At 42.2% G+C, this 23459-nt stretch overlaps 1 protein-coding gene and 1 pseudogene across 4 annotated transcripts in view; one reads left to right on the plus strand and one right to left on the minus strand.

Moving 5' to 3' along the window:
• NIM1K (NIM1 serine/threonine protein kinase) overlaps positions 1-23459 on the plus strand; it is an 86749-nt gene that overhangs the window by 38326 nt on the left and 24964 nt on the right. For 2 of the 4 annotated variants that reach the window (XM_030927949.1, XM_030927951.1), the window contains exon 2: positions 16487-17467. In XM_030927949.1, the coding sequence (XP_030783809.1) occupies positions 17176-17467 (292 nt within the window). In that variant the 5' untranslated portion in view covers positions 16487-17175. Of the gene's footprint in view, positions 1-7512; positions 7696-14358; positions 14401-16486; positions 17468-23459 lie in introns of those variants that run through there. The other 2 variants (XM_030927950.1, XM_010363125.2) reach the window with 2 other exon arrangements.
• LOC104662181 lies at positions 3036-4089 on the minus strand (annotated as a pseudogene).

Here is a 23459-nt window from a genome sequence, read left to right on the forward strand (position 1 = left end):
TCTGTCATTGGTCCACTGTACTTTATATCTACCTATCTAAATCTCTATAGGCTATACAGATAGATGTAGACAAGAGAGATAAAATTTGTCTCTATTTATATATATTTATCAATATCAACCTATATCTGTATCTTTTTTTTCTTTTTAAACTTTAGCCTTTTTTTTTTTTTTTTTTTTTTGAGATGGAGTCTTGCTCTGTTGCCCAGGCTGGAGTGCAGTGGCACAATCTCAGCTCACCGCAACCTCTGCCTCCTGGGTTCAAGTGATTCTTCTGCCTCAGCCTCCCAAGTAGCTGGGACTACACGCTCATGCCACCATGCCCAACTTATTTTTGTATTTTTAGTAGAGACAGAGTTTCCCTATGTTGGTCAGGGTCTCGAACTCCTGACCTCATGATTCACCCGCCTTGGTCTCCCAAAGTGCTGGGATTATAGGCGTGAGCCACTGTGCCCAGCCTAATTTTAGCCTTTTTTTTTTTAAAGAGTCAGTACTTCCTTTGAAATATCTCTATCTTTACCTATAGATAAACATATACCGATTACATATAAATTTCAAGTTAGGCCGGGCGCGGTGGCTCAAGCCTGTAATCCTAGCACTTTGGGAGGCCGAGACGGGCGGATCACAAGGTCAGGAGATCGAGACCACCCTGGCTAATACGGTGAAACCCCGTCTCTACTAAAGAATACAAAAAACTAGCCGGGCGACGAGGCGGGCGCCTGTAGTCCCAGCTACTTGGGAGGCGGAGGCAGGAGAATGGCCTAAACCTGGGAGGCGGAGCTTGCAGTGAGCTGAGATCCAGCCACCGCACTCCAGCCTGGGCGACAGAGCCAGACTCCGTCTCAAAAAAAAAAAAAAAAAATTTCAAGTTATAAAACTAATTATACATGTTATAAAACATTCAAACAACCCAGAAACAAATGGAGTAAGAAATGAAAGCCCTCTTGCACAGACATTAGGTTGCCATAACAAAGGCTGAAACAAGAAAGGCTTAAAGAAGATAGAATCATATCTCTCAGGTCATAATATACAAGGTAGCAATCCTGGGTTGATATGATGACTGTGTAGTGATGGGTTTAGGCTCTTTCTCTGTGGCTCTGCAATTCTCAGCACATGGCTTCCATCTTGGTCCAAGGTGGCTGTTTCCGTTTACCCCACTGTGTCCACATTCTAGCTAGCAAGAAGATGGGAAGAAGGAAGGGGCGGGAGGTCATGCTTCTTTTTTTAAGGTCACAACATGGAAGTCACATATGTCACTTCTGCTCACAGCCCATGACTGGAACTCAGATACATGGCCAAACTAAGCTATAGCCAAAACTGGGAAATACAGTCCTCAGTTGGATAGCAATGTGCCCAGCTAAAACTTCTCTGTTATAGAATAGTGGTTTTCAAATTTGGCTGCACAACAGAATCACCTGGAAAACTTAAACAAATAGACACCTCCCACTCCACAGGCCAATTCAATCACAATATTTGGGGAGCAGGGCCTAGACTTCTGCATTTTTTGAAGGCTGTCTGGTGATTTTCATGTAGGTTTAGGCTGAGAACCACTGCTATAGAAGAAAGAACAGATGAACGGGGTACAACTAACAACCCCTATCACACTCATTTTCACTCCTCCAAAATTCTGTACCTCACACTCCCTCCCCATTTGTCACCCATTAATTCAACCTACATTTTACCAGAGGTTTTTTTTGTGCATGTACAAGTACACACTACATACATCTGCACATGGTCTGTCCTGACACCCAGTAGTGACTCCAGCATTTCTATATGGGTGTGTCTTGGAATAGTAATATTACAAGAAGAGGCATGAGCCTCTGTATTTGCATGGCACTTTACACTAATCAAAAAATATATTGTTTTCTTGGCTGGTTGCTGTGGCTCACACCTATAATCCCAGGACTTTGAGAGGCTGAGGCAGGGGGATCACTTGAGCTCAGGAGTTCAACACCAGCCTGGGTGACATAGTGAGACCCCATCTCTACAAAAATAAAAAATTAGCTGGGCATGTTGGCACAAGTTTGTTGTTTCAGCTACTCAGGAGACTGAGTTGGGTGGATTGCTTGGGTCCAGGATTTCAAGGCTGCAGTGAGCCATCCTCTTATTACTGCAGTCCAGCCTGAGTGACAGAGTGAAACTCTATTTCTCTCTTTATCTATCTATATCTATATATCTATAGTTATAGATATATAATTTTCTTATCTATGTCAAAGAATGAGGGCTAATGAAGAATTTGCCGTGGTGCAAGAGCTAAAGCCGTCTCTTGGTTTAGCCCCTGCAAGCGTCATAATATTGAATCATTTACCTTTTCCCAGTGGTCTGAAATGCCATCTTTATTACATATTAAATTTCCATATATATGACGATTTAAAAAAAAGTATTATTTATTGTTAGTTCAGACTGTTACTGCATATTTGTTCACTTTTAAAAAATATTTATTATTATTATTATTATTATTTATTTATTTTTATTTTTTGAGACGGAGTCTTGCTCTGTCGTCCGGGGCTGGAGTACAGTGGCCGGATCTCAGCTCACTGCAAGCTCCGCCTCCCGGGTTTACGCCATTCTCCTGCCTCAGCCTCCGGAGTAGCTGGGACTACAGGCGCCTGCCACCTCGCCCGGCTAGATTTTTGTATTTTTTAGTAGAGACGGGGTTTCACCATGTTAGCCAGGATGGTCTCGATCTCCTGACCTCGTGATCCATCCGTCTCGGCCTCCCAAAGTGCTGGGATTACAGGCTTGAGCCACCGCGCCCGGCCTATTATTATTATTTTTAAAGACAGGGAATATTTTATTCAAAACCCATCACAGAAATGGACAGTTTGGGTCTGCAAAAGCAGTCATGTTTTAAAGCATAGGTCAGTAATTGTATATTAGAGCATACACTGCTACATACAAATTAACTGATCAGACCACAACTTTTCAATGTTAAAACAGAATAAGCTTCCCTGTAAAAGCAGCACCTTTGTGACATTTTTACTTTAGTATTCCTCTCTTTCTTCCGCACCTTCTCCTTCAACAGGATCCACACCAACCTCCTTATAATCCTTCTCAAGGGCAGTCATGTCCTCACTGGGTGGTGAGGATGGAGTTGTAGGACTCAACTACAGCTGTGGAAACCTGGGGTGCTGAGTTAATGGAGAACTCCAGCTTGGACTTCTTGCCATCACCAACTGGGAGTTGTTCCATGAGCAGGGAGGTGAACCCAGAAACAATTCCTTCACCAGAGCTGTGGAAAACCAAGAAGCCCTGGAGAACCATGCAAATTTGGTCCAAAACGAGGTCAGTGATCTCCTGGCCAATGGTGTAGTGCCTTCAGGCATAGTTACTGGCAGCGTCTTCCTTGCCTGTGATGAGCTGCTCAGGGTGGGAGAGCTGGTGGTAGGTGCCAGTGCAAACTTCATCATCAATTACCATGGGTTCCAGATCTAGAAACACTGCCCTGGGCATGTGCTTGCTGGAGCCCGTCTCACTGAAGAAGCTGTTGAAGGAGTCATCTCCTCCCCGAGTGGTCTTGTCACTTGGCATCTGGCCGTTGGGCTGGATGCCATGTTCCAGGCAGTAGGGCTCCTAGCAGGCATTGCCAGCCTGGACACCAGCCTGGCCAATGTGATGGAGACACACTCACGCACGATTGCTGCTTCGCGGCTGCTGAGCAGATGGCGGAGACAAGGAGGAGAGGTTGTTGCTTCTTACAGTGCGACTTTTAGGTGGTCGATGTAAGAGAACCTGCCTGTTATTTTCTTTCCTTCTTCTAAGGCAAGAGTGATATTTAAAAAAAAAAACAAAAAAAAAAACTTAACCTTCCTCTTGTCCCTAACAACTGCCACCTCTCACTTACCTCCAGTGCTGGGTAAATATTTAAAAATTATCAGATGGATTGCTTATTCTGTGTGAAGGGATCACTTATCAGGTATGAGAGGCTCCTAATAAAGGTTTCAAATCCACTGGAACGTTTTGTGATGATAAAACTAAGAGCTTTTGTTACACAACACTCTTTTCCTTATCCATGGCCATAGCCTTGCGGCCTGTTACCTTGATAGACTTTCTTGAGTTTTGCTCAAATAGAAAACGAGGTTTTTCTAACATCCCCTAAGGGCATCACTCAAGTGTTCTCTGCTTCTTAGTGTGCACACTACATTAGAGCTGAATAAAGTTACAAGGCAGCAAAAGAGCAGTTTCTGCTTTGACTTACAAATATTTTTAATGCCCTAAAAATAAACCATGAGCTGCAAACGGGTATGAGTGTTCCCGCACTGTTTCTTAAATTAGTTATTTCTGAGCAGATGAAGAATACATTTTGTTTTGCTGCTCAGGTCCACCTTCTTGTGATTCAATGCATGATTCCATTCAGTATCTTAATGCTATCCCTTTTGTTTGGAGGCAAGCATAGGTCCTCAGAGAAGATGGGAAGATTTGTGTTTTGGGAATGAATTATAAATGAGATTAAAATTTTCATTGCAGAAACCCAAGTTTCTGCAATGTTTCTATTGGGACATGACTTCATTCTCTTCTTCAGATCTTTGAAATTCATGGTTTCACATGTTGTAATGTTTACTTAAATACACAGTTTTCACCTTCATGGAGCTAACAGTCAAGAAATCAAGGGCAACTGCCTTAACTTCAGATGGTTTTAGTTTTGGTTTTGGTTTTGGTATCTGTGAAAAGGGAATGACAATACCTCACTTTACAGAGTTGTCATGTTGTGTCATTCATTCATTCAGTCAGTCATGCACGCATTTAATGAGCACTGTTGCTTGTTGTAAAATGAGTAACATTTTATTACAAATATTACATTTTTTGATGTGGTTAATTTTAACAATTATTTTAAAAATTATATTATAAGCAATTTTAGATATACACAAAAATTGTTTATAGAACATTACAATCCTCATGTACTCATCACCTAGCATAAAAAATTCCCAGCTCATGGCTAATCTTGTTTAATTTAAACTCCTATTGGCCGGGCATGGTGGTTCATGCCTGTATTCCCAGCACTTTGGGAAGCTGAAGTGGGCAGATCAACTGAGGTCAGGAATTGAAGACCAGCCTGGCCAACATGGGGATGGGAATTTATTTTATTTTATTTTATTTTATTTATTGTATATTATTTTGACATAGTCTTGCTCTGTCGCCCAGGCTGGAGTGCAGTGGCGCGATCTTGGCTCACTGCAACCTCCGCTTCCTGGGTTCAAGCGATTCTCCTGCCTCAGCCTTCTGAGTAGTGGGGATTACAGGCGTCTGCCATCACACCCAGCTAATTTTTTGTATTTTTAGTAGAGACAGGGTTTCGCCATGTTGGCCAGGCTGGTCTCAAACTCCTGACCTCACATGATCTGCCCTCCTTGGTCTCCCAAACTGCTGGGATTACAGGCATGGGCCACCATGCCCGGCCTTCTATTTTAAAGCAAATTCCAGACATATTATTTTGTCTGACAATAATTTTTAAGGATTAATGTTTGATCCCATTCAAAGTTTAATGAAACCTTTTTAACCATTTTAAACTGCATTTATAATTTGTTTCATTTCCTTTTTAAAAACTTTATTTGATAACAAAAATGCTTCCAGAATACTAGTAATTCTTACAAATATAATGATTTAAACATATAGACAAGGGTGAACCTTAAGCTCTTTTAAATACATTTAATTCAGTGCTATTTTAAAACAATAAAACTTCAACTTAAAATCACAAATCTAAATTATCCAATTTTTCATTTTAAATTAGAGTCACAAAACTATTTTGTTACTTTAATATGCCAAATTCTCTTCACATAACAAGTACATTGAAATACAAATTTCATATAAGTTCATCAAGACAAAAATATTAATACCGGAGGGTTTGAGTCTCTTAAGCATTTCTGTTTTTAACACTAAATCTTCCCAAGGTTAAGAGATAATTGTTAAGCTATTACTGTGTCATCCCAGACCCCACAGATGGGTAGCTCCTACCTCATCTGCTGCATTGGTGGATTAAACTCAACTATCTATTTTCTGTTTCATTCTATACTGAATCATTTTCATAATCTTCCTGTTGGGACCGAAATTCTTACAGATGTTTGACAACTTTGTCCACCTCTGAGGTTAGAGTCATAAGGAAAATGTAAATGACAAAAATGTATTCAACAAGGATGAATTAGATGGTTAAATAAACTTGGGGAACGCTGAATTAAACAGACATTTGTTTGTGCGTGTGGTTTTAAAACTACAAGACTGTAAGGTACTAATACAAATATCTAAGAGGGGTATAATGTGCAGCAGTTCCAGATATATTTGACTATGGACCTATGAACTATTCCCTCCCCATCTTTTTTTTTTTTTTGGATGATTCTCCCATGAAACCTAGAACAGAGCCTGGAAATGACCAACCTGGAGGCCAAATCCAGCCTGACACTTCAGTTTCACTTGGCCAGTGTTTTAAAAGTATTTAATCTATACTTTAAAAATTGACAGTTGATGGGCATGGTTGCTCATGCCTGTAATCCCAGCCACTTTGGGAGGCCAAGGCGGGTGGATTACTTGAGACCAGGAGTTGCAGACCAGCCTGGGCAACATGGCAAAACCCTGTCTTTACAAAAAATAACAGTCATGGTAGTGTATATCAGTAGTCCCAGCTACTCAGGAGGCTGAGGTGGGAGAAACACCTGAGCAATGGAATGTCAAGGCTGCAGTGAGCTGTGATTGCAGCACTGCACTCCAACTTGGGTGACAGAGTGAAATCCTGTGTCAAACAAAAAACAAAACAAAATTTAAAAACCACCAAAAAAACATAAACATACAAAAAATTGAGTCACCAGGCATGGTGGGTGGATTGCACCTCTAATCCTAGCTACAGGGAGGCTGAGGCAGAAGGATTTCTTGAGACCAAGAGTTCAAGACCAGCCTGGGCAACATAGTGAGACCCTGCCTCTAAATAAAAAAACAACCGGGAAATAAAAATTTGAGAGAGTTTACCAAAAAATTCTTAATTGCCAGTTTCTTTTCAAGAATTATAAGATCTGGCAAAAGTAAACCTGCATTTTGGCATGGCTGCCCTGGCTGAAGCTGAGCAAGGGCTGCCTTACCACACCAGGCATAGGCACTGCACTTGGTCACTGACATAGAACTCCTGCACTGTTCTCCTAGGCGTTTGAGTCTGTGGCGTTGATGGCAAAGGGAACCTCAAGTGCGGTAGAAGTATATATGGGAAGAGCTGACGTAAACCCATCAGACTAGATGGACTGTCCCTGGATGCTGGGTGTGAACTGGATGGGGGTAGATCTGGGCTGAGGGCCTCCCTCTGAGACCAAGTAGGGGAGAGATGGTGTCACAGAGCAGAACTGCTGTCCTAGAAAGCAGCCCACACGGACTGCTTTTCCATTTGCTTTGGAATTTCCCCCACTGCACCGCATGGTAATCTTGACATGTGTGTTGAGAAATAAAGAGCTGAGGTAAAAGCAAAGATGATGCAAATGATTTCAAAATGGTAAAATAAACTTTCAAATGAGATGAATTCGCTAATTATTCTCCCTGAAGGTGCACCTGCCCAAGAAGGATTATAACTGAGGACTGGCTGTCTTGAACCTTGTTGCCACACACAGAGAAAGCCCAGCTTTTCTTTTAAGGAAACCAATGCCTGGCCTTGCCAACCGATGAAAAGGTTGCCTAATAGCCTTGCCCAGAAGTTTTATCAGTTAAACTCAGACAGAGAGAACAAAGGTGAGATGGTTTTCATTGATACTATTTTCACAGTGGGTTATAAGTCAAGAAAATGAATTACCAAGTAAGCTCTGTTTTCTTTCATCTTATTTAAAGGATTGCTATATAGCAACAGCAAGCTAATAATTAAGGACCATTCTACCTCCTCCAGAGGCTTTGATCTACAGTGATGTGACTCCATAATTTGGTCTGGTTGAGTTTCTAAGCTCTCATTAATGTCCATAAATATTGGGCAAAATCTAAAGGGCAAAAGGCAAAAGAACAACAACAAAAAACTCACATCTGAAATTTGGTTTTCAATTAGGTACGTGTGATCACTTCCATTATTTGCTTAGCTTTTAGCATGATGAAGCTTGATGTTTTGGACTCTACTAGAAAGTAGTCAAAAATATATACTATTTAGAGCAACCCCACAACCTGTGCTCAGAACTCCTATTTCTAGATTTCTAAGGAAAATCTCTAGGAAAAAAATTATGCAAAATATATATATATATATATATATATATATATATATATTTTTTTTTTTTTTTTTTTTTTTTTTTTTTGAGACAGAGTCTCGCTCTGTCGTGCAGGCTGGAGTGCAGTGGCCGGATCTCAGCTCACTGCAAGCTCTGCCTCCTGAGTTTAGGCCATTCTCCTGCCTCAGTCTCCCAAGTAGCTGGGACTACAGGTGCCCGCCACCTCACTCAGCTAGTTTTTTGTATTTTTTAAGTAGAGACGGGGTTTCACTGGGTTAGCCAGGATGGTCTAGATCTCCTGACCTCGTGATCCGCCCGTCTCGGCCTCCCAAAGTGCTGGGATTACAGGCTTGAGCCACCGTGCCTGGCCAAAAATGAATTTTTAAATACCCATAGATGCACACACCCAAACAGGATTTATCTTTTCTTTTAGCTTTTTTCCTTCTACCCTTTTTTTTTTTTTTTTTTTTTTTTGAGACGGAGTCTTGCTCTGTCACCCGGGCTGGAGTGCTGTGGCCGGATCTCAGCTCACTGCAAGCTCCGCCTCCCGGGTTCACGCCATTCTCCTGCCTCAGCCTCCCGGGTAGCTGGGACTACAGGCGCCGCTACCTCGCCCGGCTAGTTTTTTGTAGTTTTTTTGGTAGAGACGGGGTTTCAACGTGTTAGCCAGGATGGTCTTGATCTCCTGACCTCGTGATCCATCCGTCTCGGCCTCCCAAAGTGCTGGGATTACAGGCTTGAGCCACCGCGCCCGGCCTTCCTTCTACTTTTTTATTCCATTAGAATGTGTGAGAATTCAGTTTTTTCTCACTGTACTATTTTTTAAATTTCTGAGATTCGCTGGCAATTCAGGTACAATAGAAACCATATGTTTTACTTTATTGGGAGCATAATAGTGTAATGAGAAATTCTAATAATTAGATGTTGGACTTTCTGAATTGATTACCCAGTTTTCATGTCTTCTATATTGCTTATCTTTTCTAGATTTTTCTTTCACAATTCTTCAATTTAATTCTTTAATTTCCAAGACAGCTGTACAGCTCTTTCTTGTTGTCTGAATTGTCTTTAAATTTTTTTTTTTTTTTTTAGCTTTTGTTCTGGTTTTATGGATCCAATACCTTATCTTTTATCTTCTGCTTCCTCATGGCTCTCCATTTCCTTCAAGTTCCTTTTTGTTGTAGAGGTTGTTGTTTAGGTTGAGCAGGGTTTCTTTCTCTCATTTTGAAGCCTTTCCTCAGATGTCTCATGCCTCTTGACTGAACATTTATTCAGTCATTCATTCTAAGCAGAAGGCACTGAAACTTGGTTGGAAGCTCCCTGCGTGTGCGTGAAACTGGCACCTGGAGGATTGTGCCGTAGATGGCTGTGTGGCTTTTTTGATGGAGAACTTTCAAACGTAGGTTTCAGAAAGTCTTTTCTCTTGAGTTAGTCTATCAAAAAGAGGAGTAGCCAGTCTCGAGGTTTTTTTTTTTTTTTTTTTTGAGACGGAGTCTTGCTCTGTCGCCCAGGCTGGAGTGCAGTGGCCAGATCTCAGCTCACTGCAAGCTCCGCCTCCCGGGTTCACGCCATTCTCCTGCCTCAGCCTCCCGGGTAGCTGGGACTACAGGCGCCCGCCAGGTCGCCCGGCTAGTTTTTTGTATTTTTAGTAGAGACGGGGTTTCACCATGTTAGCCAGGATGGTCTTGATCTCCTGACCTCGTGATCCGCCCGTCTCGGCCTCCCAAAGTGCTGGGATTACAGGCTTGAGCCACCGCGCCCGGCCGAGTCTCGAGGTTTTTATGCTTGTTTTCCTCCATTCTGGAAACCGAGAGTGCAAAGAGAAGAGAATGAGGGATTCTACAACACAGACTTTTGCCTAATCATCTGACCTGTGCCTTGTGTTCCTGAGCTGGGGTGGGGTAGAGAAAGTAACAACCTATCTTTGAGGAGGGAAAGGCTGGTGGGGGTGGGGGGGAGGGTCTCACTGCTCTACCTTCAAACAATTTCCATGATTTCGATCCTGCTTTATTCCTCTAACCTTTGAGGTACTTGGTCTCTTATAGTTTGAAGGCTTTTTAAGCACTCAGAAAGGTGAATCTCATTGGTATGCCCTTATGTATGAATTTAGGTTGCAGTTTTCTTCCTTGTCTTTGCCAAATTGCTTATCATTAATTTTCTTTCCATCTCTCCATCTCCCCCAAAACGTACTGACATTTCTCTGCTGCTATCTCATCTCTTATTTTTATTTATTTATTTTTTTAAGTTGGAGTTTCACTCTTGTTGCCCAGGCTGGAGTGCAATGGCACAATCTTGGCTCACTACAACCTCCACTTCCCGGGTTCAAGCGATTCTCCTGCCTCAGCCTTCTGAGTATATGGAATTACAGGCGCCCGCCACCATGCCGGGCTAATTTTTTTGTATTTTTAGTAGAGTCGGAGTTTCGCTGTGTTGGCCAAGCTGGTCTCGAACTCCTGACCTCATGATCCGTCTGCCTCGGTCTCCCAAAGTGTTGGGATTACAGGCGTGAGCCACTGCGCCTGGCTTTTTTTTTTTTTTTTTTTTTTTTTTTTTTTGAGATGGAATTTCACTCTTGTTGCCCAGGCTAGAGTACAATGGCGCAATCTTGGCTCACTACAAACTCCGCCTCCTGGGTTCAAGTGATTCTCCTGCCTCAGCCTTCTAAGTAGCTGGAATTACAAGCATGCGCCACATGCTCGGCTAATTTTTTGTATTTTTAGTAGAGATGGGGTTTCACCATGTTGGTCAGGCTGGTCTTGAACTCCTGACCTCAGGTGATCCACCGTGCCTGGCCTCCTCTCTTATTCTTTTTATCCTCATGGGTTTGTACCTTTCCTCCTCTTATTTTGTCATTTTTAGGTTTTTTGGTTTTTGGAATAAAGTAGAAATAAATGAGATCATTAAATTCGTATTTCACCAGAAGTCCTGAAGTATCTTTTTATTTTAAAAGCAATCCATTAGATATTAGACAATCAGGTATGATAATTTCCCTGTGTAACCAAAAGTAAAACAAACTTATTGTACACCAACTATGTAAGGTGGCAACACATTAAATGTTTTTTTTTTTTTTTTTTTTTTTTTTTTTTTGAGACGGAGTCTCGCTCTGTCGCCCAGGCTGGAGTGCAGTGGCCGGATCTCAGCTCACTGCAAGCTCTGCCTCCCGGGTTTACGCCATTCTCCTGCCTCAGCCTCCCGAGTAGCTGGGACTACAGGCACCCGCCACCACGTCCGGCTAGTTTTTTGTATTTTTTTTTTAGTAGAGACGAGGTTTCACTGTGTTAGCCAGGATGGTCTCCATCTCCAGACCTCGTGATCCGCCCGTCTCGGCCTCCCAAAGTGCTGGGATTACAGGCTTGAGCCACCGCGCCCGGCCACATTAAATGTTTTTAATTGCTTCCTTTTTCTTTTCTTTTTTTCTTTCTTCTTTGAGACAGAGTCTTGCTCTGTTGCCTAGGCTGAAGTGCAGTGGTGTGATCTTGGCTCACTGCAGTCTTGACTTCCCAGGTTCAAGTGATTCTCCCACTTTGACCTCTTGAGTACCTGGGACTATAGGTGTGTGCCACTCAGCTAATTTTCTTTGGTTTGTTCTTTTTTTTTTTTTTTTTGGTAGAAATGGTGTCTCACTGTGTTGCCCAGACTGGTCTTGAGCTCCTCGACTCAAGCCATTCTCCCGTCTCGGCCTCCCAAAGTGCTGGGATTATAGCCACCACACCCAGCCTGTTTTCTTTTTAAAGGTAAATATACGCACATGAAAAAAATGTAAATCATATGAAAAAGTAAGCAGTAAAAAGTATATGTTTTTTTCCACTCCATTCCCCTGTCCAACAAGTCCCTTCACCAAATGCAATAACTCTACCTGTTTTTAGGGATTCCCTCCGCTTTCTTACACTTTTTTTTTTGAGATGGAGTCTCTGTCACCCAGGCTGGAGTGCAGTGGTGTGATCTTGGCTCACTGCAACCTCCGCCTCCTGGGCTCAAGCGATTCTCCTGCCTCAGTAGCTGGGATTACAGGTGTGTGCCACCATGCCCAGCTAATTTCTTTGTATTTTTAGTGGAAACGGGGTTTCACCATGTTGGTCAGCTTGGTCTCAAACTCCTGAGCTCAAATGATCCACCCCCCTCAGCCTCCCGAAGTGCTGGTATTACAGCCATGAGCCACCACGACTGGCCCTTTCTTACACTCCTGATTATCATTTTATACACACTCTTCCATATATCTTGGATACTGTAACTCATTCTTTTTCACATCCATCTTTATGTCAGAAATACACATCTTTGCACATGTGTGCAAAGAAAAATTCTAGAAGTAGAATTGTTGAAGCAAAGAACACATACACTTGTAATTAATATTTATAGCCAAATTTCCTTCCAAGCAATTGTACCAATTTATACTTCCAGTAACAATGAATGAGAATTCCTGTTTCCCCATACTATCTCTCACCAGTGCACTACCAAAATTTTTTTTGCAGCTTTCAAATTTAATATGTGAAAAATCTAGTTTCAGTGTAGTTTATGGGTATTTCTTTAATTATAGGGTTGAGTATATATATTATGGAATCATTTGTATTTTCTGTGAAATGTCTGCTCATGTTCTTTATCATTTTTCTTTTTTGGGAGGATATTGGTATTTTTCTTTTCTTTTTTTTTGGAGACGGAGTCTCACTCTGCCTTTAGGCTGGAGTGCAGTTGCACTATCTTGGCATTCGGCACTGTCTCGCCTCCGCCTCCTGGGTTCAAGTGATTCTCCTGCCTCAGCCTCCTGAGTAGCTGGGACTACAGGTGTGCACCACTGCGCCCAAAATATAATATTTTTTATTTTTAGTAGATATGAGGTTTCACCATGTTGGCCAGGGTGGTCTCGATCTCTTGACCTCGTGATCCCCCACCTCAGCCTCCCAAATTGCTGGGATTACAGGTGCGAGCCACTGCGCCTGGCTGGATATTGGTATTTTAAAAATCAATTTGTAAAATTCTTTATTTAGAAAATTGTTTATTTTTTATTTGTTTATTATATTTGTTGAAAAGTTTTCCCTATACGGTTATCATTTGATTTTTGCCTGTTTGTTTATGATACTTTTGGGCAAACAGAAAATTACAGCTTTATGTAGTCAAATTCAATGTTTTCTTTTACGGCCTTCGCTGAGATCATAAAAAAAATTCTGATTTTTTTCTAGTATTTCATTTTTTTGTTTGTTTTACATTTACTTAGATGATTTATTTGGAACTTATTTTGAAGTAGGAGTGAGATAGGCGTTTGGCTTTTCCCCCAATTGGTTTGCTAGCTGTCCCAAGTTGCAATTCATCCTCAATGCAAACCACAGCAACATCTGTAAAAGTGTAACAAAAACACTTTATCTGATCTAAATGGAAGATTAACTGTCTCCTCGACCACTAAGGCAAGACAATTGGTTCAAGACCCTTTTGCAAGAAGTTTCATTTGTAGGTGTAGGGTACATAATTCAAGACAGAGACTGATAATATTTGGCAATTGTATCTGAGCCCTCCCTCTCTGTTGAATTGGGAAGGGAGGGAGAGGAATTCCTGGGAGGCACCTGAAGTCTCAAACTCTACTGTAAATCCCAGGGCCTGAATAGAGCTCAGGATATAGAGCCCAAATCAGGAAAGTTGGGGAACAGGAAAGCAGAGAAAAAGCCCTGAACCAGCAGCTGGGCAGGAGATGGAGGGGAGCAGGTGCAGGGGGAGGCAGGAGGCCCGGGCGCCTGTGGGGAGCTAATTCTTCCAAAGTGGCAGGGATGGGGGAGACTTGCATTTCTAAGCAGTTGTCTCACAATTCTCAGGGGGATGATGGACTTTGGACTAAGCTTTTACCTCTACAAGAAGATGGGGCTAGGAATTCTAATAACTAGTAAAGGGTAGCCCAAATCTTAGAAATGGGGACTGAAATAAGCTGTCTGAGATGATTAAATTCTGGGATAGTGTTAGTAGTTAAAAAATAAAAATATTTGCCTCTACGAACTCATACCTAAGTGTAATGGTGGGTTAGTTGGTAAATTAGTTCATTCCTTCTTCAACAAACTTTTATCAGCTACTGTGCAGAACTCCCAGAGACAGAGGGAAGAGTAAAGCACAGGTTCCTGCTCACCTGGTGCCTTTTTTTTTTTTTGAGACAGAGTTTCACTCTTGTTGCTCAGACTGGAGTGCAATGGCACGATGTCAGCTCACTGCAACTTCTGCCTCCCGGGTTCCAGCAATTCTCCTGCCTCAGCCTCCCGAGTAGCTGGGATTACAGGTGTGTGCCACCATGCCCGGATAATTTTTGTATTTTTAGTACAGATAGGGTTTCTCCGTGTTGGCCAGGCTGGTCTCAAACTCCTGACCTCAGATGATCCACCCACATCGGCCTCCCAAAGTGTTGGGATTACAGGTGTGAGCCACTGTACCCGGCGCCCTCCTGGTGCTTTTGTAGTTGTGGTCCAAGTACATTGGTGACAAGCAAAGCACGGTAATGAGGACACAAAGCCAGTAAGTTCTTCACAGAGTCTATTAGAACACAAAGTGATCAAGTACTGCATTCTATGGAAAATCCATATTTTCTTTTGCCTTACGTTAAGCTAAAGTTTCTTGCAGAATTACTACTTCATTCTAGTCTGTCATAAGCTGCATGGTGTTCTTCTGCCAGGAATCTAGGAAGATCTAGTGCCACTTGGCCTTCACAGAGATTCTTAACCTGATGGGTTTCAGAATGTCATCTTAAAATCGGATGCAAATTGTATGGGTGAGGATTATTTTTTTCCCCTGGGGATAGAGTCATAGGTTTTGTTAGCATCTCAAAGGAGTCTGTGACTTCAGGATGATTAAGAATCAGTGATTTTGGCTGAGTACAGTGGTTCACACCTATAATCCCTACACTTTGGGAGGTAGACGTCGGTAAAGAAAAGAAAGAAGAATCAGTGACTTAGATTTTCTTCACTCTAATTAAGAACCTTTACCTTTTTTGTTTTGTTTTTTTGAGACAGGGTCCGGCTTTGTTGTCCAGGCTGGAGTACAGTGGCTTGACGTCAGCTCACTGCAACCTCTACTTCCTGGGCTCAAGCCATCCTCCCACCTCAGTCTGTAGGTGTAGCTGAGACTACAGGCACACACCCTGCTAAGGGGTATACCACCACACCCTGCTAAGGGGACCTTTATCTTAAAAATGTTTTTAAAAAACATCCTAATCAGTCTCTCACCTAGAGATGTGCTTAGTTACTGACACCTGGTCCCTTTTAAGCCTATGTTCTTCATCCTTCTTCCAGATTCCTTTCTCCCTATCCAGAAATAGGAGCAGTACTGGGCATCAACCTCCCCTTTACTTCCGTTATTTATGTTTATTTGGCAACCCCATACTTAACCTTAAGTATAAAGTTAGGAAGCCTTATTTATGCTTAATTGTAATAATGTGACATTATTGAGCAGAGTTGGAAATCCATACATCCAAGGCAGTCTCTCACATTTTCAGTCAAATTTTTGGTTTGGAATGCTCAACTCCAAAAATCAAGTTTAACATGCATTTTCTTAGTAAACACTTTTATATGTAAGAACTTATACTCCATTTTGAAGGAGAGAGGAGGAGAGCAAGACATACATGTGAGTCAAAACCAGTTCCCACCTTCATTGAGATGGGACATTTGGAAAATGCATGAAGTGCTGTGGGAATTCAGAGAGGAAGAGAGTATTTCCTGCTGGAGAGTGCAGAAAAAAAATCCGGCAGACATCGTAGCTGGGCAGCATTTCTTATCACCAGCAATGCTGTAAACCCTTCTTTTCCACATCTTCAAAATAAGGTGCTGGGCCTAGGCACTGACACCTGCTCAGAAAAATTCAAAAAGTAAATGTAGGAGGAAAAATCAGCCTTTATCATAGAATGACGTAGGAAGAAAGAATGGAAGCAACTAGTATAGGACGGGTTGTACAAGAACAGAAAGTAGTAAAGGAGATAAAATATTACTATTTGAATACATATGAGAAATTTTGAAAACCAATAGTAATCTAGAATCTTTGTCATCATTGCTATCATATTACTTTTAAAATTTGGTTTTAAAGCAACACAAGGCAATATGCATATTTTCTTAAACTTTAAGAAATAGAAAAATTGTTTTGCTGGAAATATGTACAGACCCTAGGGGCTTTTCTAAAATGTAGGTTGAGAGGTGTGTGTATATACTCTTTTCTTCTTACTAGATCACGTGTAATCAAGCATCTACTATTGATATGAGTCATAACTTAAATTTGTGGAGTACTTTTAGATCAATGCTTACAAAGCAGTTTCACATTCATTATAAATCCTGTACAGTACATTGGCATAGGCTGATAATTTTCTTACTCTTTATTCTTAGGTTGAACCAGCCAAATTTTTGAGACAGCTCACGGCTTAGAGGAAGGCTCATCTAAATAAAGGCCAGCTAAAGTGACATTGCAGGGATTAAATCCTTCTCTGGCTGCCTGTGTGACCAGAAGGCTTATTTGCAAGTTTCTTCTTTCCTGGGGTCCAGATTATTAGGTCTCCAGGGCCCTGCGGCTTGACAGCAAGAGAAGCACGAAATGGAGGTCAGAGATGAGCTCCCGCAGCAGGGTCTTGAGGTCCTCCCAGGGGCATTTACACACCAGATTGCAAGATTCTCTGGCCATCAAGGGGAATAGCAAACAGAAGCCTTTGTCCTGGGGCACAGCCACCTACCACAAACCATCAGACTCCACGTCTGGCCAGAAAGTTCCTGGAGTCCCATCAGGGCAGTGGGTATGTAACGTGTGCCTAATTGTACAGCTAGAGCTTGCAAGTTCAATGTGAGGGAAGGTGGGAAATGTCTTGAGTGAGGGCTGGACAGACTCACCTACCACGTTCACTGCCCTCCTCTCACTAAACCCGAGAGGGAGGCTGCTCAGCTCTCAGGAAAACTCTCTTGAACCCTGGACACCTGCTGTCCTCAGTTGACATCTCCCACCCTCTGAGCCTCTTCTGCTCCTGCACAACCTGCCCTTGATCGGTGGCTCTTTGCTGAGATGGAGACGTGAGTCCCCGTGGACGATGACTGCAGTGTATACAAATGGAGGCGGCCTGGTGAACCCCCACTATGCCCGGTGGGATCGGCGCGACAGTGTAGAAAGTGGCTGTCAGACCGAGAGCAGCAAGGAGGGCGAGGAAGGACAGCCCCGCCAGCTGACGCCCTTCGAGAAACTGACACAGGACATGTCCCAAGACGAGAAGGTGGTGAGGGAGATCACTCTGGGGAAACGGATAGGCTTCTACCGAATTCGAGGGGAAATCGGAAGTGGCAACTTCTCCCAAGTGAAGCTCGGGATTCACTCCCTAACCAAAGGTAGGATCCGACTTCCCAAGGGTCATCCCTGGCAGTATTGGGACCTAGTGTAGGCACAGGGTTAGGTGGCCAGGGCTAAGGAAGCAAGTAAAGTGACCTCAGCAGATCCCCTGCAAGGCTCACATCCTGTGCCAGCCGCCTTCTGTGGTCTTCTCAGTTAATTTTCACAGTAAACATGTGAGGTCAATATTTTTTTTTCCATTTTGCAGATAGAGAAACTGAGATCCAAAGAAGGTAAATGTATCTTCAGTTCAATTGTAGAGGTTTTGACTCCAAACACCCTTCCACCATACCATGCAGATAAACCCACTCAAACATGAGAAGAATCTCTCCTCTCTGGTGAGGCCTTCGAGAAGTGGAGTGGAGTATGACTTGGAAACAAGCCACCTCATCTCCCAAGCCCATATTTATAGTTTCCATTTATATTTGTATCTCAGTGACAATGGCACAGTGCAGCACAGGAGACTCTCTGTATGGGCACTGTCTCTGGAGAGCGGGGTCCAGTTTCCCTTCCATTCAGAGGCTGCTACTTCTGTCATATTTGAGAAAAAAGGATTTGATCTCAGGACCTTTTCTGTTCAGTCCACCCTGTCCTAGCTCTCATTGTTTGGCTCCTCACTCCACATTTGCTTGGCTACCGGACACTCTGAGATTCTGGACTAGCAGTGCCCAGCACTTTAGCCTCAGGGAGAAACCATATGGAGAGCCCAGCACCCCTCTGCTGCTCCAACCCCACTGTGGGCACTTCCCCAACTTAGCAGAAGTCTGGGGATTATCATAAGGGACTTACAAGACAGAAAAAGAACACTTTATGACTTGGCATAATTTACTGAGTCCTAAAACCCGTGGACTCTACTGTCTCCCGAGAGTCCCAGATTGACATTTTCTCTGCTTGGACTCAGTCAGCCACCATGTCTCCAAAGCCTCTCTTTTCTTATATTAAAGTTGTCTTTTGCTTCCTTTTCTTCTCCAACCCCCAATCCCATGCCCCTCCAATCCCTTTGATTGGCCTTTATAGAAAAAGCTCCACACACATGTGTGCATACATGTACCTCCCCCCGGCAACTGACCCACACACTCCCAAGTCACTGGAGTTTCATATCTTCTATACCCTTGTTCTGAAGCCTGTGTATCTGGGTTCATATCTTCACATCTTGGCTATTCTACTTACTCATCTGGGTAAATTACAGTACTTGTCTGAGCCTTAGATACTTCACTTATAAAATGCAGCCAATAACAGTGCTTACTTCATAGGGTATCATAAAGATTAATAAGTGCTCAACAAATGTTAGTTAGTGGCATCATTTTGCAGTTGCTTAATAAGCTTTGCCTTGCCTTTGTGCAACTGAAGATCAACTAAAATATCTTTATCAGAAGTTCATTCCTGCCCAGCCCAATACACAAACTGAGATCGATGCAGCTGCCATGCCCTACAGCCATAGTTTTCAACTGACTGCATGTTAGAATTACCTGGGAAGGTTTAAAAGAGAATTAGTGCCCAGAACCCACCCTCAGAGCTTCTGATGTGATTGGTCTGGAGTGGGACTGGGCATGGGTAGTATTTGAAAACTCTCCAGGTGATTCTAACTAACATGTAGCACTAAGAAATACTTGCCTACAGCAACTTGCACATACTGCAGACAGCTTTTAAAATAGTACTTTTTTGGTAGTTGCCACAAATGGATAATCCAAGTATTATTTGTATTTTAAAATCATTATGAGGTATTGTGTCAGGTTTCCATGCCATGTTTAACTTTCAAATTTCATTTCACTTGAGAGAATATTCATTTATTATTCATTTAGGTGAACAATAGAAGCACTATATTAGGCCTTGGGGGATATCAAGATGAAATAGATATAGCCTTCATCCTCCAGGATAAGGGAAAAGAAGAGGTGTACAAATAAGTATAATACAAACCAGAATTTGAAAAACAGAAGAGAAAAGCTATGAACTTAAAGGAAGGAAAGAGACTCTTCCACCTTAGGAATACGGTGAAAGGCTTTAAGTGAAGATCAAATTTGAGATACACCTCAATGAAGGATAAGATTTGGATAGGCAGTGGCTATAGGACAGGAGGTTAGGGGTTAGCTAGAGAAGAATGTGAACAAATGCATTAATGTAGGGAAATGACATATATAGCACAGTTACCGTAACAGTAGGGGAAGTGGGGTAAAGGGCTGGAAAACTTAGCTGTGGCTGAATCATAGGGGACTTTGAACATTATCCAAGGATTTTGGATTGTTTTTCTTACAATGAAGACTTTAAAATTTTTGTGATTAGAATTGGGCTTTTGGAAGGTTAACCATATAGTGATGAGAATGAAAGCTGAAAAACAAGAGATGCAGGAGACAGGGAGCTATCAGGAATCTATGGTGATGGTCCAGCCACAGGGAAGAATATCCTGAGCTAGGTGAATGTCAGTCAAAATAGAAAAGAGGAAGGAGCTGGCCATGCCAAAGAGAAGAATCTGGAGGATTGGTGTGTTAGTCAGTGTTTTCCAGAGAAACAGTACCAACAGAAAAGAGGGGTGAGGGAGAGAGAGAGAGAGAGAGAGATTAAGAGAGACAGAGAGATTGAGAGAGAGAGACATTTACAAGGAACTGGCTCACACAATTTTGGAGACTGCCCCCAAGATCCACAGTCAGCAAGCTGGAGGTGCAGGAGAGCCAGAGGTGTAAGTTCCAGTCTGAAAACCAACAGACTCAAGACCCAGGAAGAGTCACGTTCAGCTTGAGTCTGAAGGCCGAAAAAGACCAATGTCCCAGGTAAAGGCAGTCAGGCAGAAGCAGTTCCCACTTACTCAGTCTTTTTTTTAAAATTAATTATTTAATTAATTATTTTTGAGACTGAGTCTCGCTCAGGCTGGAGTGCCTGAGCTTACCATAACCTCCACTTCCCAGGTTCAAGTGATTCTCCTGCCTCATACTGAGTAGCTGGGATTACAGACATGCGCCATCTTGCCCGGCTAATTTTTTATTATTTATTTATTTATTTATTAATTTGAGACAGAGTCTCGCTCTGTTGCCCAGGCTGGAGTGCAGTGGCGAGATCTCAGCTCACTGCAAGCTGTCTCATACGGACTAATGTTGCTTTTCAGTAGTCTAGAGCCAGCATGAAAGACAAAAGATAAAACACATAGGGTGATGAAAGGCCAAAAGTCGAGACAGAAGATGTGATTTGGAAGGTTACAAGAGAAGTTGGATAAAGCCAAACAAGGAGAGTAATTTATAAAAAAGTGTCCAGTGCTGCAGAAGGGTCACAGAGCTACAGTCTGAGCAAAGGCTACTGCATAAGGCCAACTTTGAGAAGTTTCGTTCAAGTGTGGGTTCAGATGTTAGATTCCAATAGAAAGGAAGCAGGATGGGACAGTAGGAAAAGCGTGGACTTGGGGACCAGACAAATTTATCTGGAATACTCATTCAGTAACTTATAGGCTTCTGACTTTAGGCATATTAATCTCTTTGGTCCTCAGTTGCCTCAGCTATAAAATAGAGATAATGGTTTTTAGAATTGTTGGGGAAATTGGAAATAATATATGTGAAGTACATGACATATATACCACTCAAAATGGTAGCTGTCATTGCTATAACTTTACTTTTTAATTAAACTTATTTCAAAGGGTATTTAATGTTATTACAATAACAAAAAACCAGTATCACTTACTATTAATAGAAGGTGATGGTAAAAATAAATATAATGCAAACAAATTAAAAAATATTAAAGGAAAATTACCAAGTAACAAAGTAATTTTTAAAACATGCTAACAATCAATCTCAGACTTTCTCTTTGCCTTAATTAGGAGAATTAGAGGAGAGCTGAAATGGGAATCCTGTTTTAATGCTGTGATTCAGCGCTATTTGAGGATGTTTCCATGCCCTAAAATCATTTCAGTCTCATGAGTCTTAAAGGTTCCACTTTGGGAAGCACTGACATCATCTAGTTCTCCCATGTTTTACAAATGAGGAAATGGAGACTCAGAAGAGGCTGTCCCAAGGTTTAGAACCTGTTCACAGGAACTCACATGGAAGGAGGTGTATTGAGTACAGGGGAATTCTATGTACCCACAGCAGGGAAGTAGGGCTGGGTCTTAAGATGATATTCTTTCGATCTTCACTTTCTCTGGGGCTGTGTGCTTTCTCATTTCTACTTTTCTTGATGAATTTGTTCCATCCTTGTACCTCTTTCTGCAAAATGGTTTTCCACACTTAATTATCAGAAGGTATACATGGCCAAAAATGGTTGTTGCCAGTCCCACAGCTACATAAACTCTCAGCGTTATTGACCATCTCCGTCCCATGTGTTTCATTCTGTTTCAGTTCAAATGTTAAAGAGAAAGAATATACTTGCTTACTAGCCAGTTGACAAGGAGCTACCTTTGAGTCAAGGGCATGCCCATGTCGGTGAGCTATGGCCCTTTGAGTCACGTGGACCACTACTGTCTCAGCAGAGCCAAAGGTCCAAAGAAGTGTCTCTGAGAAGGGAGAAAATTGACAGACATATCTACCATAGAGACATTAGCTAGCTAAGCCGAGAAGTTTCTACAAGCCGGGAGCAAGACAGTGTCCAATTCTGTAGAGAGGATAGTATGTGAAAGGACAGAAAAAAAAGGTGGAATAATAATTGGTGTTTATATACTGACTTCTCGGGTTCCAAAGACTTCTTGTCTGTTGTATTACAAAATTAACTTCATACTTGTCCCCATGAGTTTCAGAGAGCATGGCATTTTCCTGCTGTGTAGGTGTGGGTGGGTGCCTTGTGTGGCCTCACTGACATGCCTTCCTTATACCTAACCTGCTACAGAGTAGCTCTGTTTTCAAAGAGACAGTCTCACCCGCTGGTTCTGGGACAGTGTGTGCAAAAAGGGCAGGAAAATAGATAGCGGTTTGTACATATATGGCCCCCTCACTAAACCAACTTGCCCAGAATTGTCATCAGCTTTTCTAGGAATATAAGGACAGTTTGAATCAGATAATAGAGGAGACTTCCAGGAAAGCAGAGAGTTTCAATGCCAGGAGCAGCTCCCAGGACAGTAGTCTAAAAAGTTAAAAAAAAAAAAAAAAAAAAAAAGAAATACAAATCACCAAGTACTCTGGATCTCTACAAAGGAGGCTCCAATATGGGTCCCTGCTGGCCGGGATTTATTTTTATAGCTCACAGTTTGGAATTCCCTTGGGCTCTCCAAGCTGATAGGGAAGGTTGAAAGTCATCATGAGCCCCCTTTTAGGTTGATTAGAAATTTCTCATAAGAGATGATGCACTTGGCTTCTGAATATTTTATGTCCCATCTGTTGTTACAAACAAAAGAAGTGGCAGTGGATGTGGGTGTTTTTTTTCTGTTGCTGCCCTTCCGACTTCTTCCTTCTGTTACTCTAGTCTCATGTTTCTAGGACCCTTTCTTCCTCCCACTTTACTTATCTATTTATCTATTAATTCATTCCTTCCTTCCTTTTTTTTTTCTTTTCTTTTGAGGAAGAGTTTTGCTTCATTGCCCAGGCTGGAGTGCAGTGATGCGATCAAAGCTTACTGCTGTCTTGGACTCCTGGGCTCAAGTGACTCACCCACCTCAGCCTCCCAAAGCACTGGGATTACAGGTGTGAGACACCGTGACTGGCCTTCATTCCTTTATTTATATATATATATGTTTATGTGTGTATATATATGTTTATGTATATATATGTTTATGTGTATATATAGTTTAATGGAGGCAGACAGGAAACAATTGATAAGTGCTGTCCACAGTAAGGCAGCAAGAATGTGCTTTACCTGTGCCCAGTGAATCCAGGAAGGGTCTATTGAGCAGGAAAGGCTTGCGATGGGTCTTGAGGTCTGAGGAGCAATTTCACAGGAGAAGGGGGAATGAGAACTCCAGAAAGAGAGATAGGGTGTAAAGTACATAGAAGCATGAAGCAGTGTGGGGAGTATTTGGAGATTTAAAAGAATTCAGCAAAGCTAGAGCATGAGGTGCACCCACAGAGTCATGGGAAAGAGATA

The sequence above is a fragment of the Rhinopithecus roxellana genome, chromosome 3 (genome assembly GCF_007565055.1).
Source record: "Rhinopithecus roxellana isolate Shanxi Qingling chromosome 3, ASM756505v1, whole genome shotgun sequence".
NCBI lineage: Eukaryota > Metazoa > Chordata > Mammalia > Primates > Cercopithecidae > Rhinopithecus > Rhinopithecus roxellana.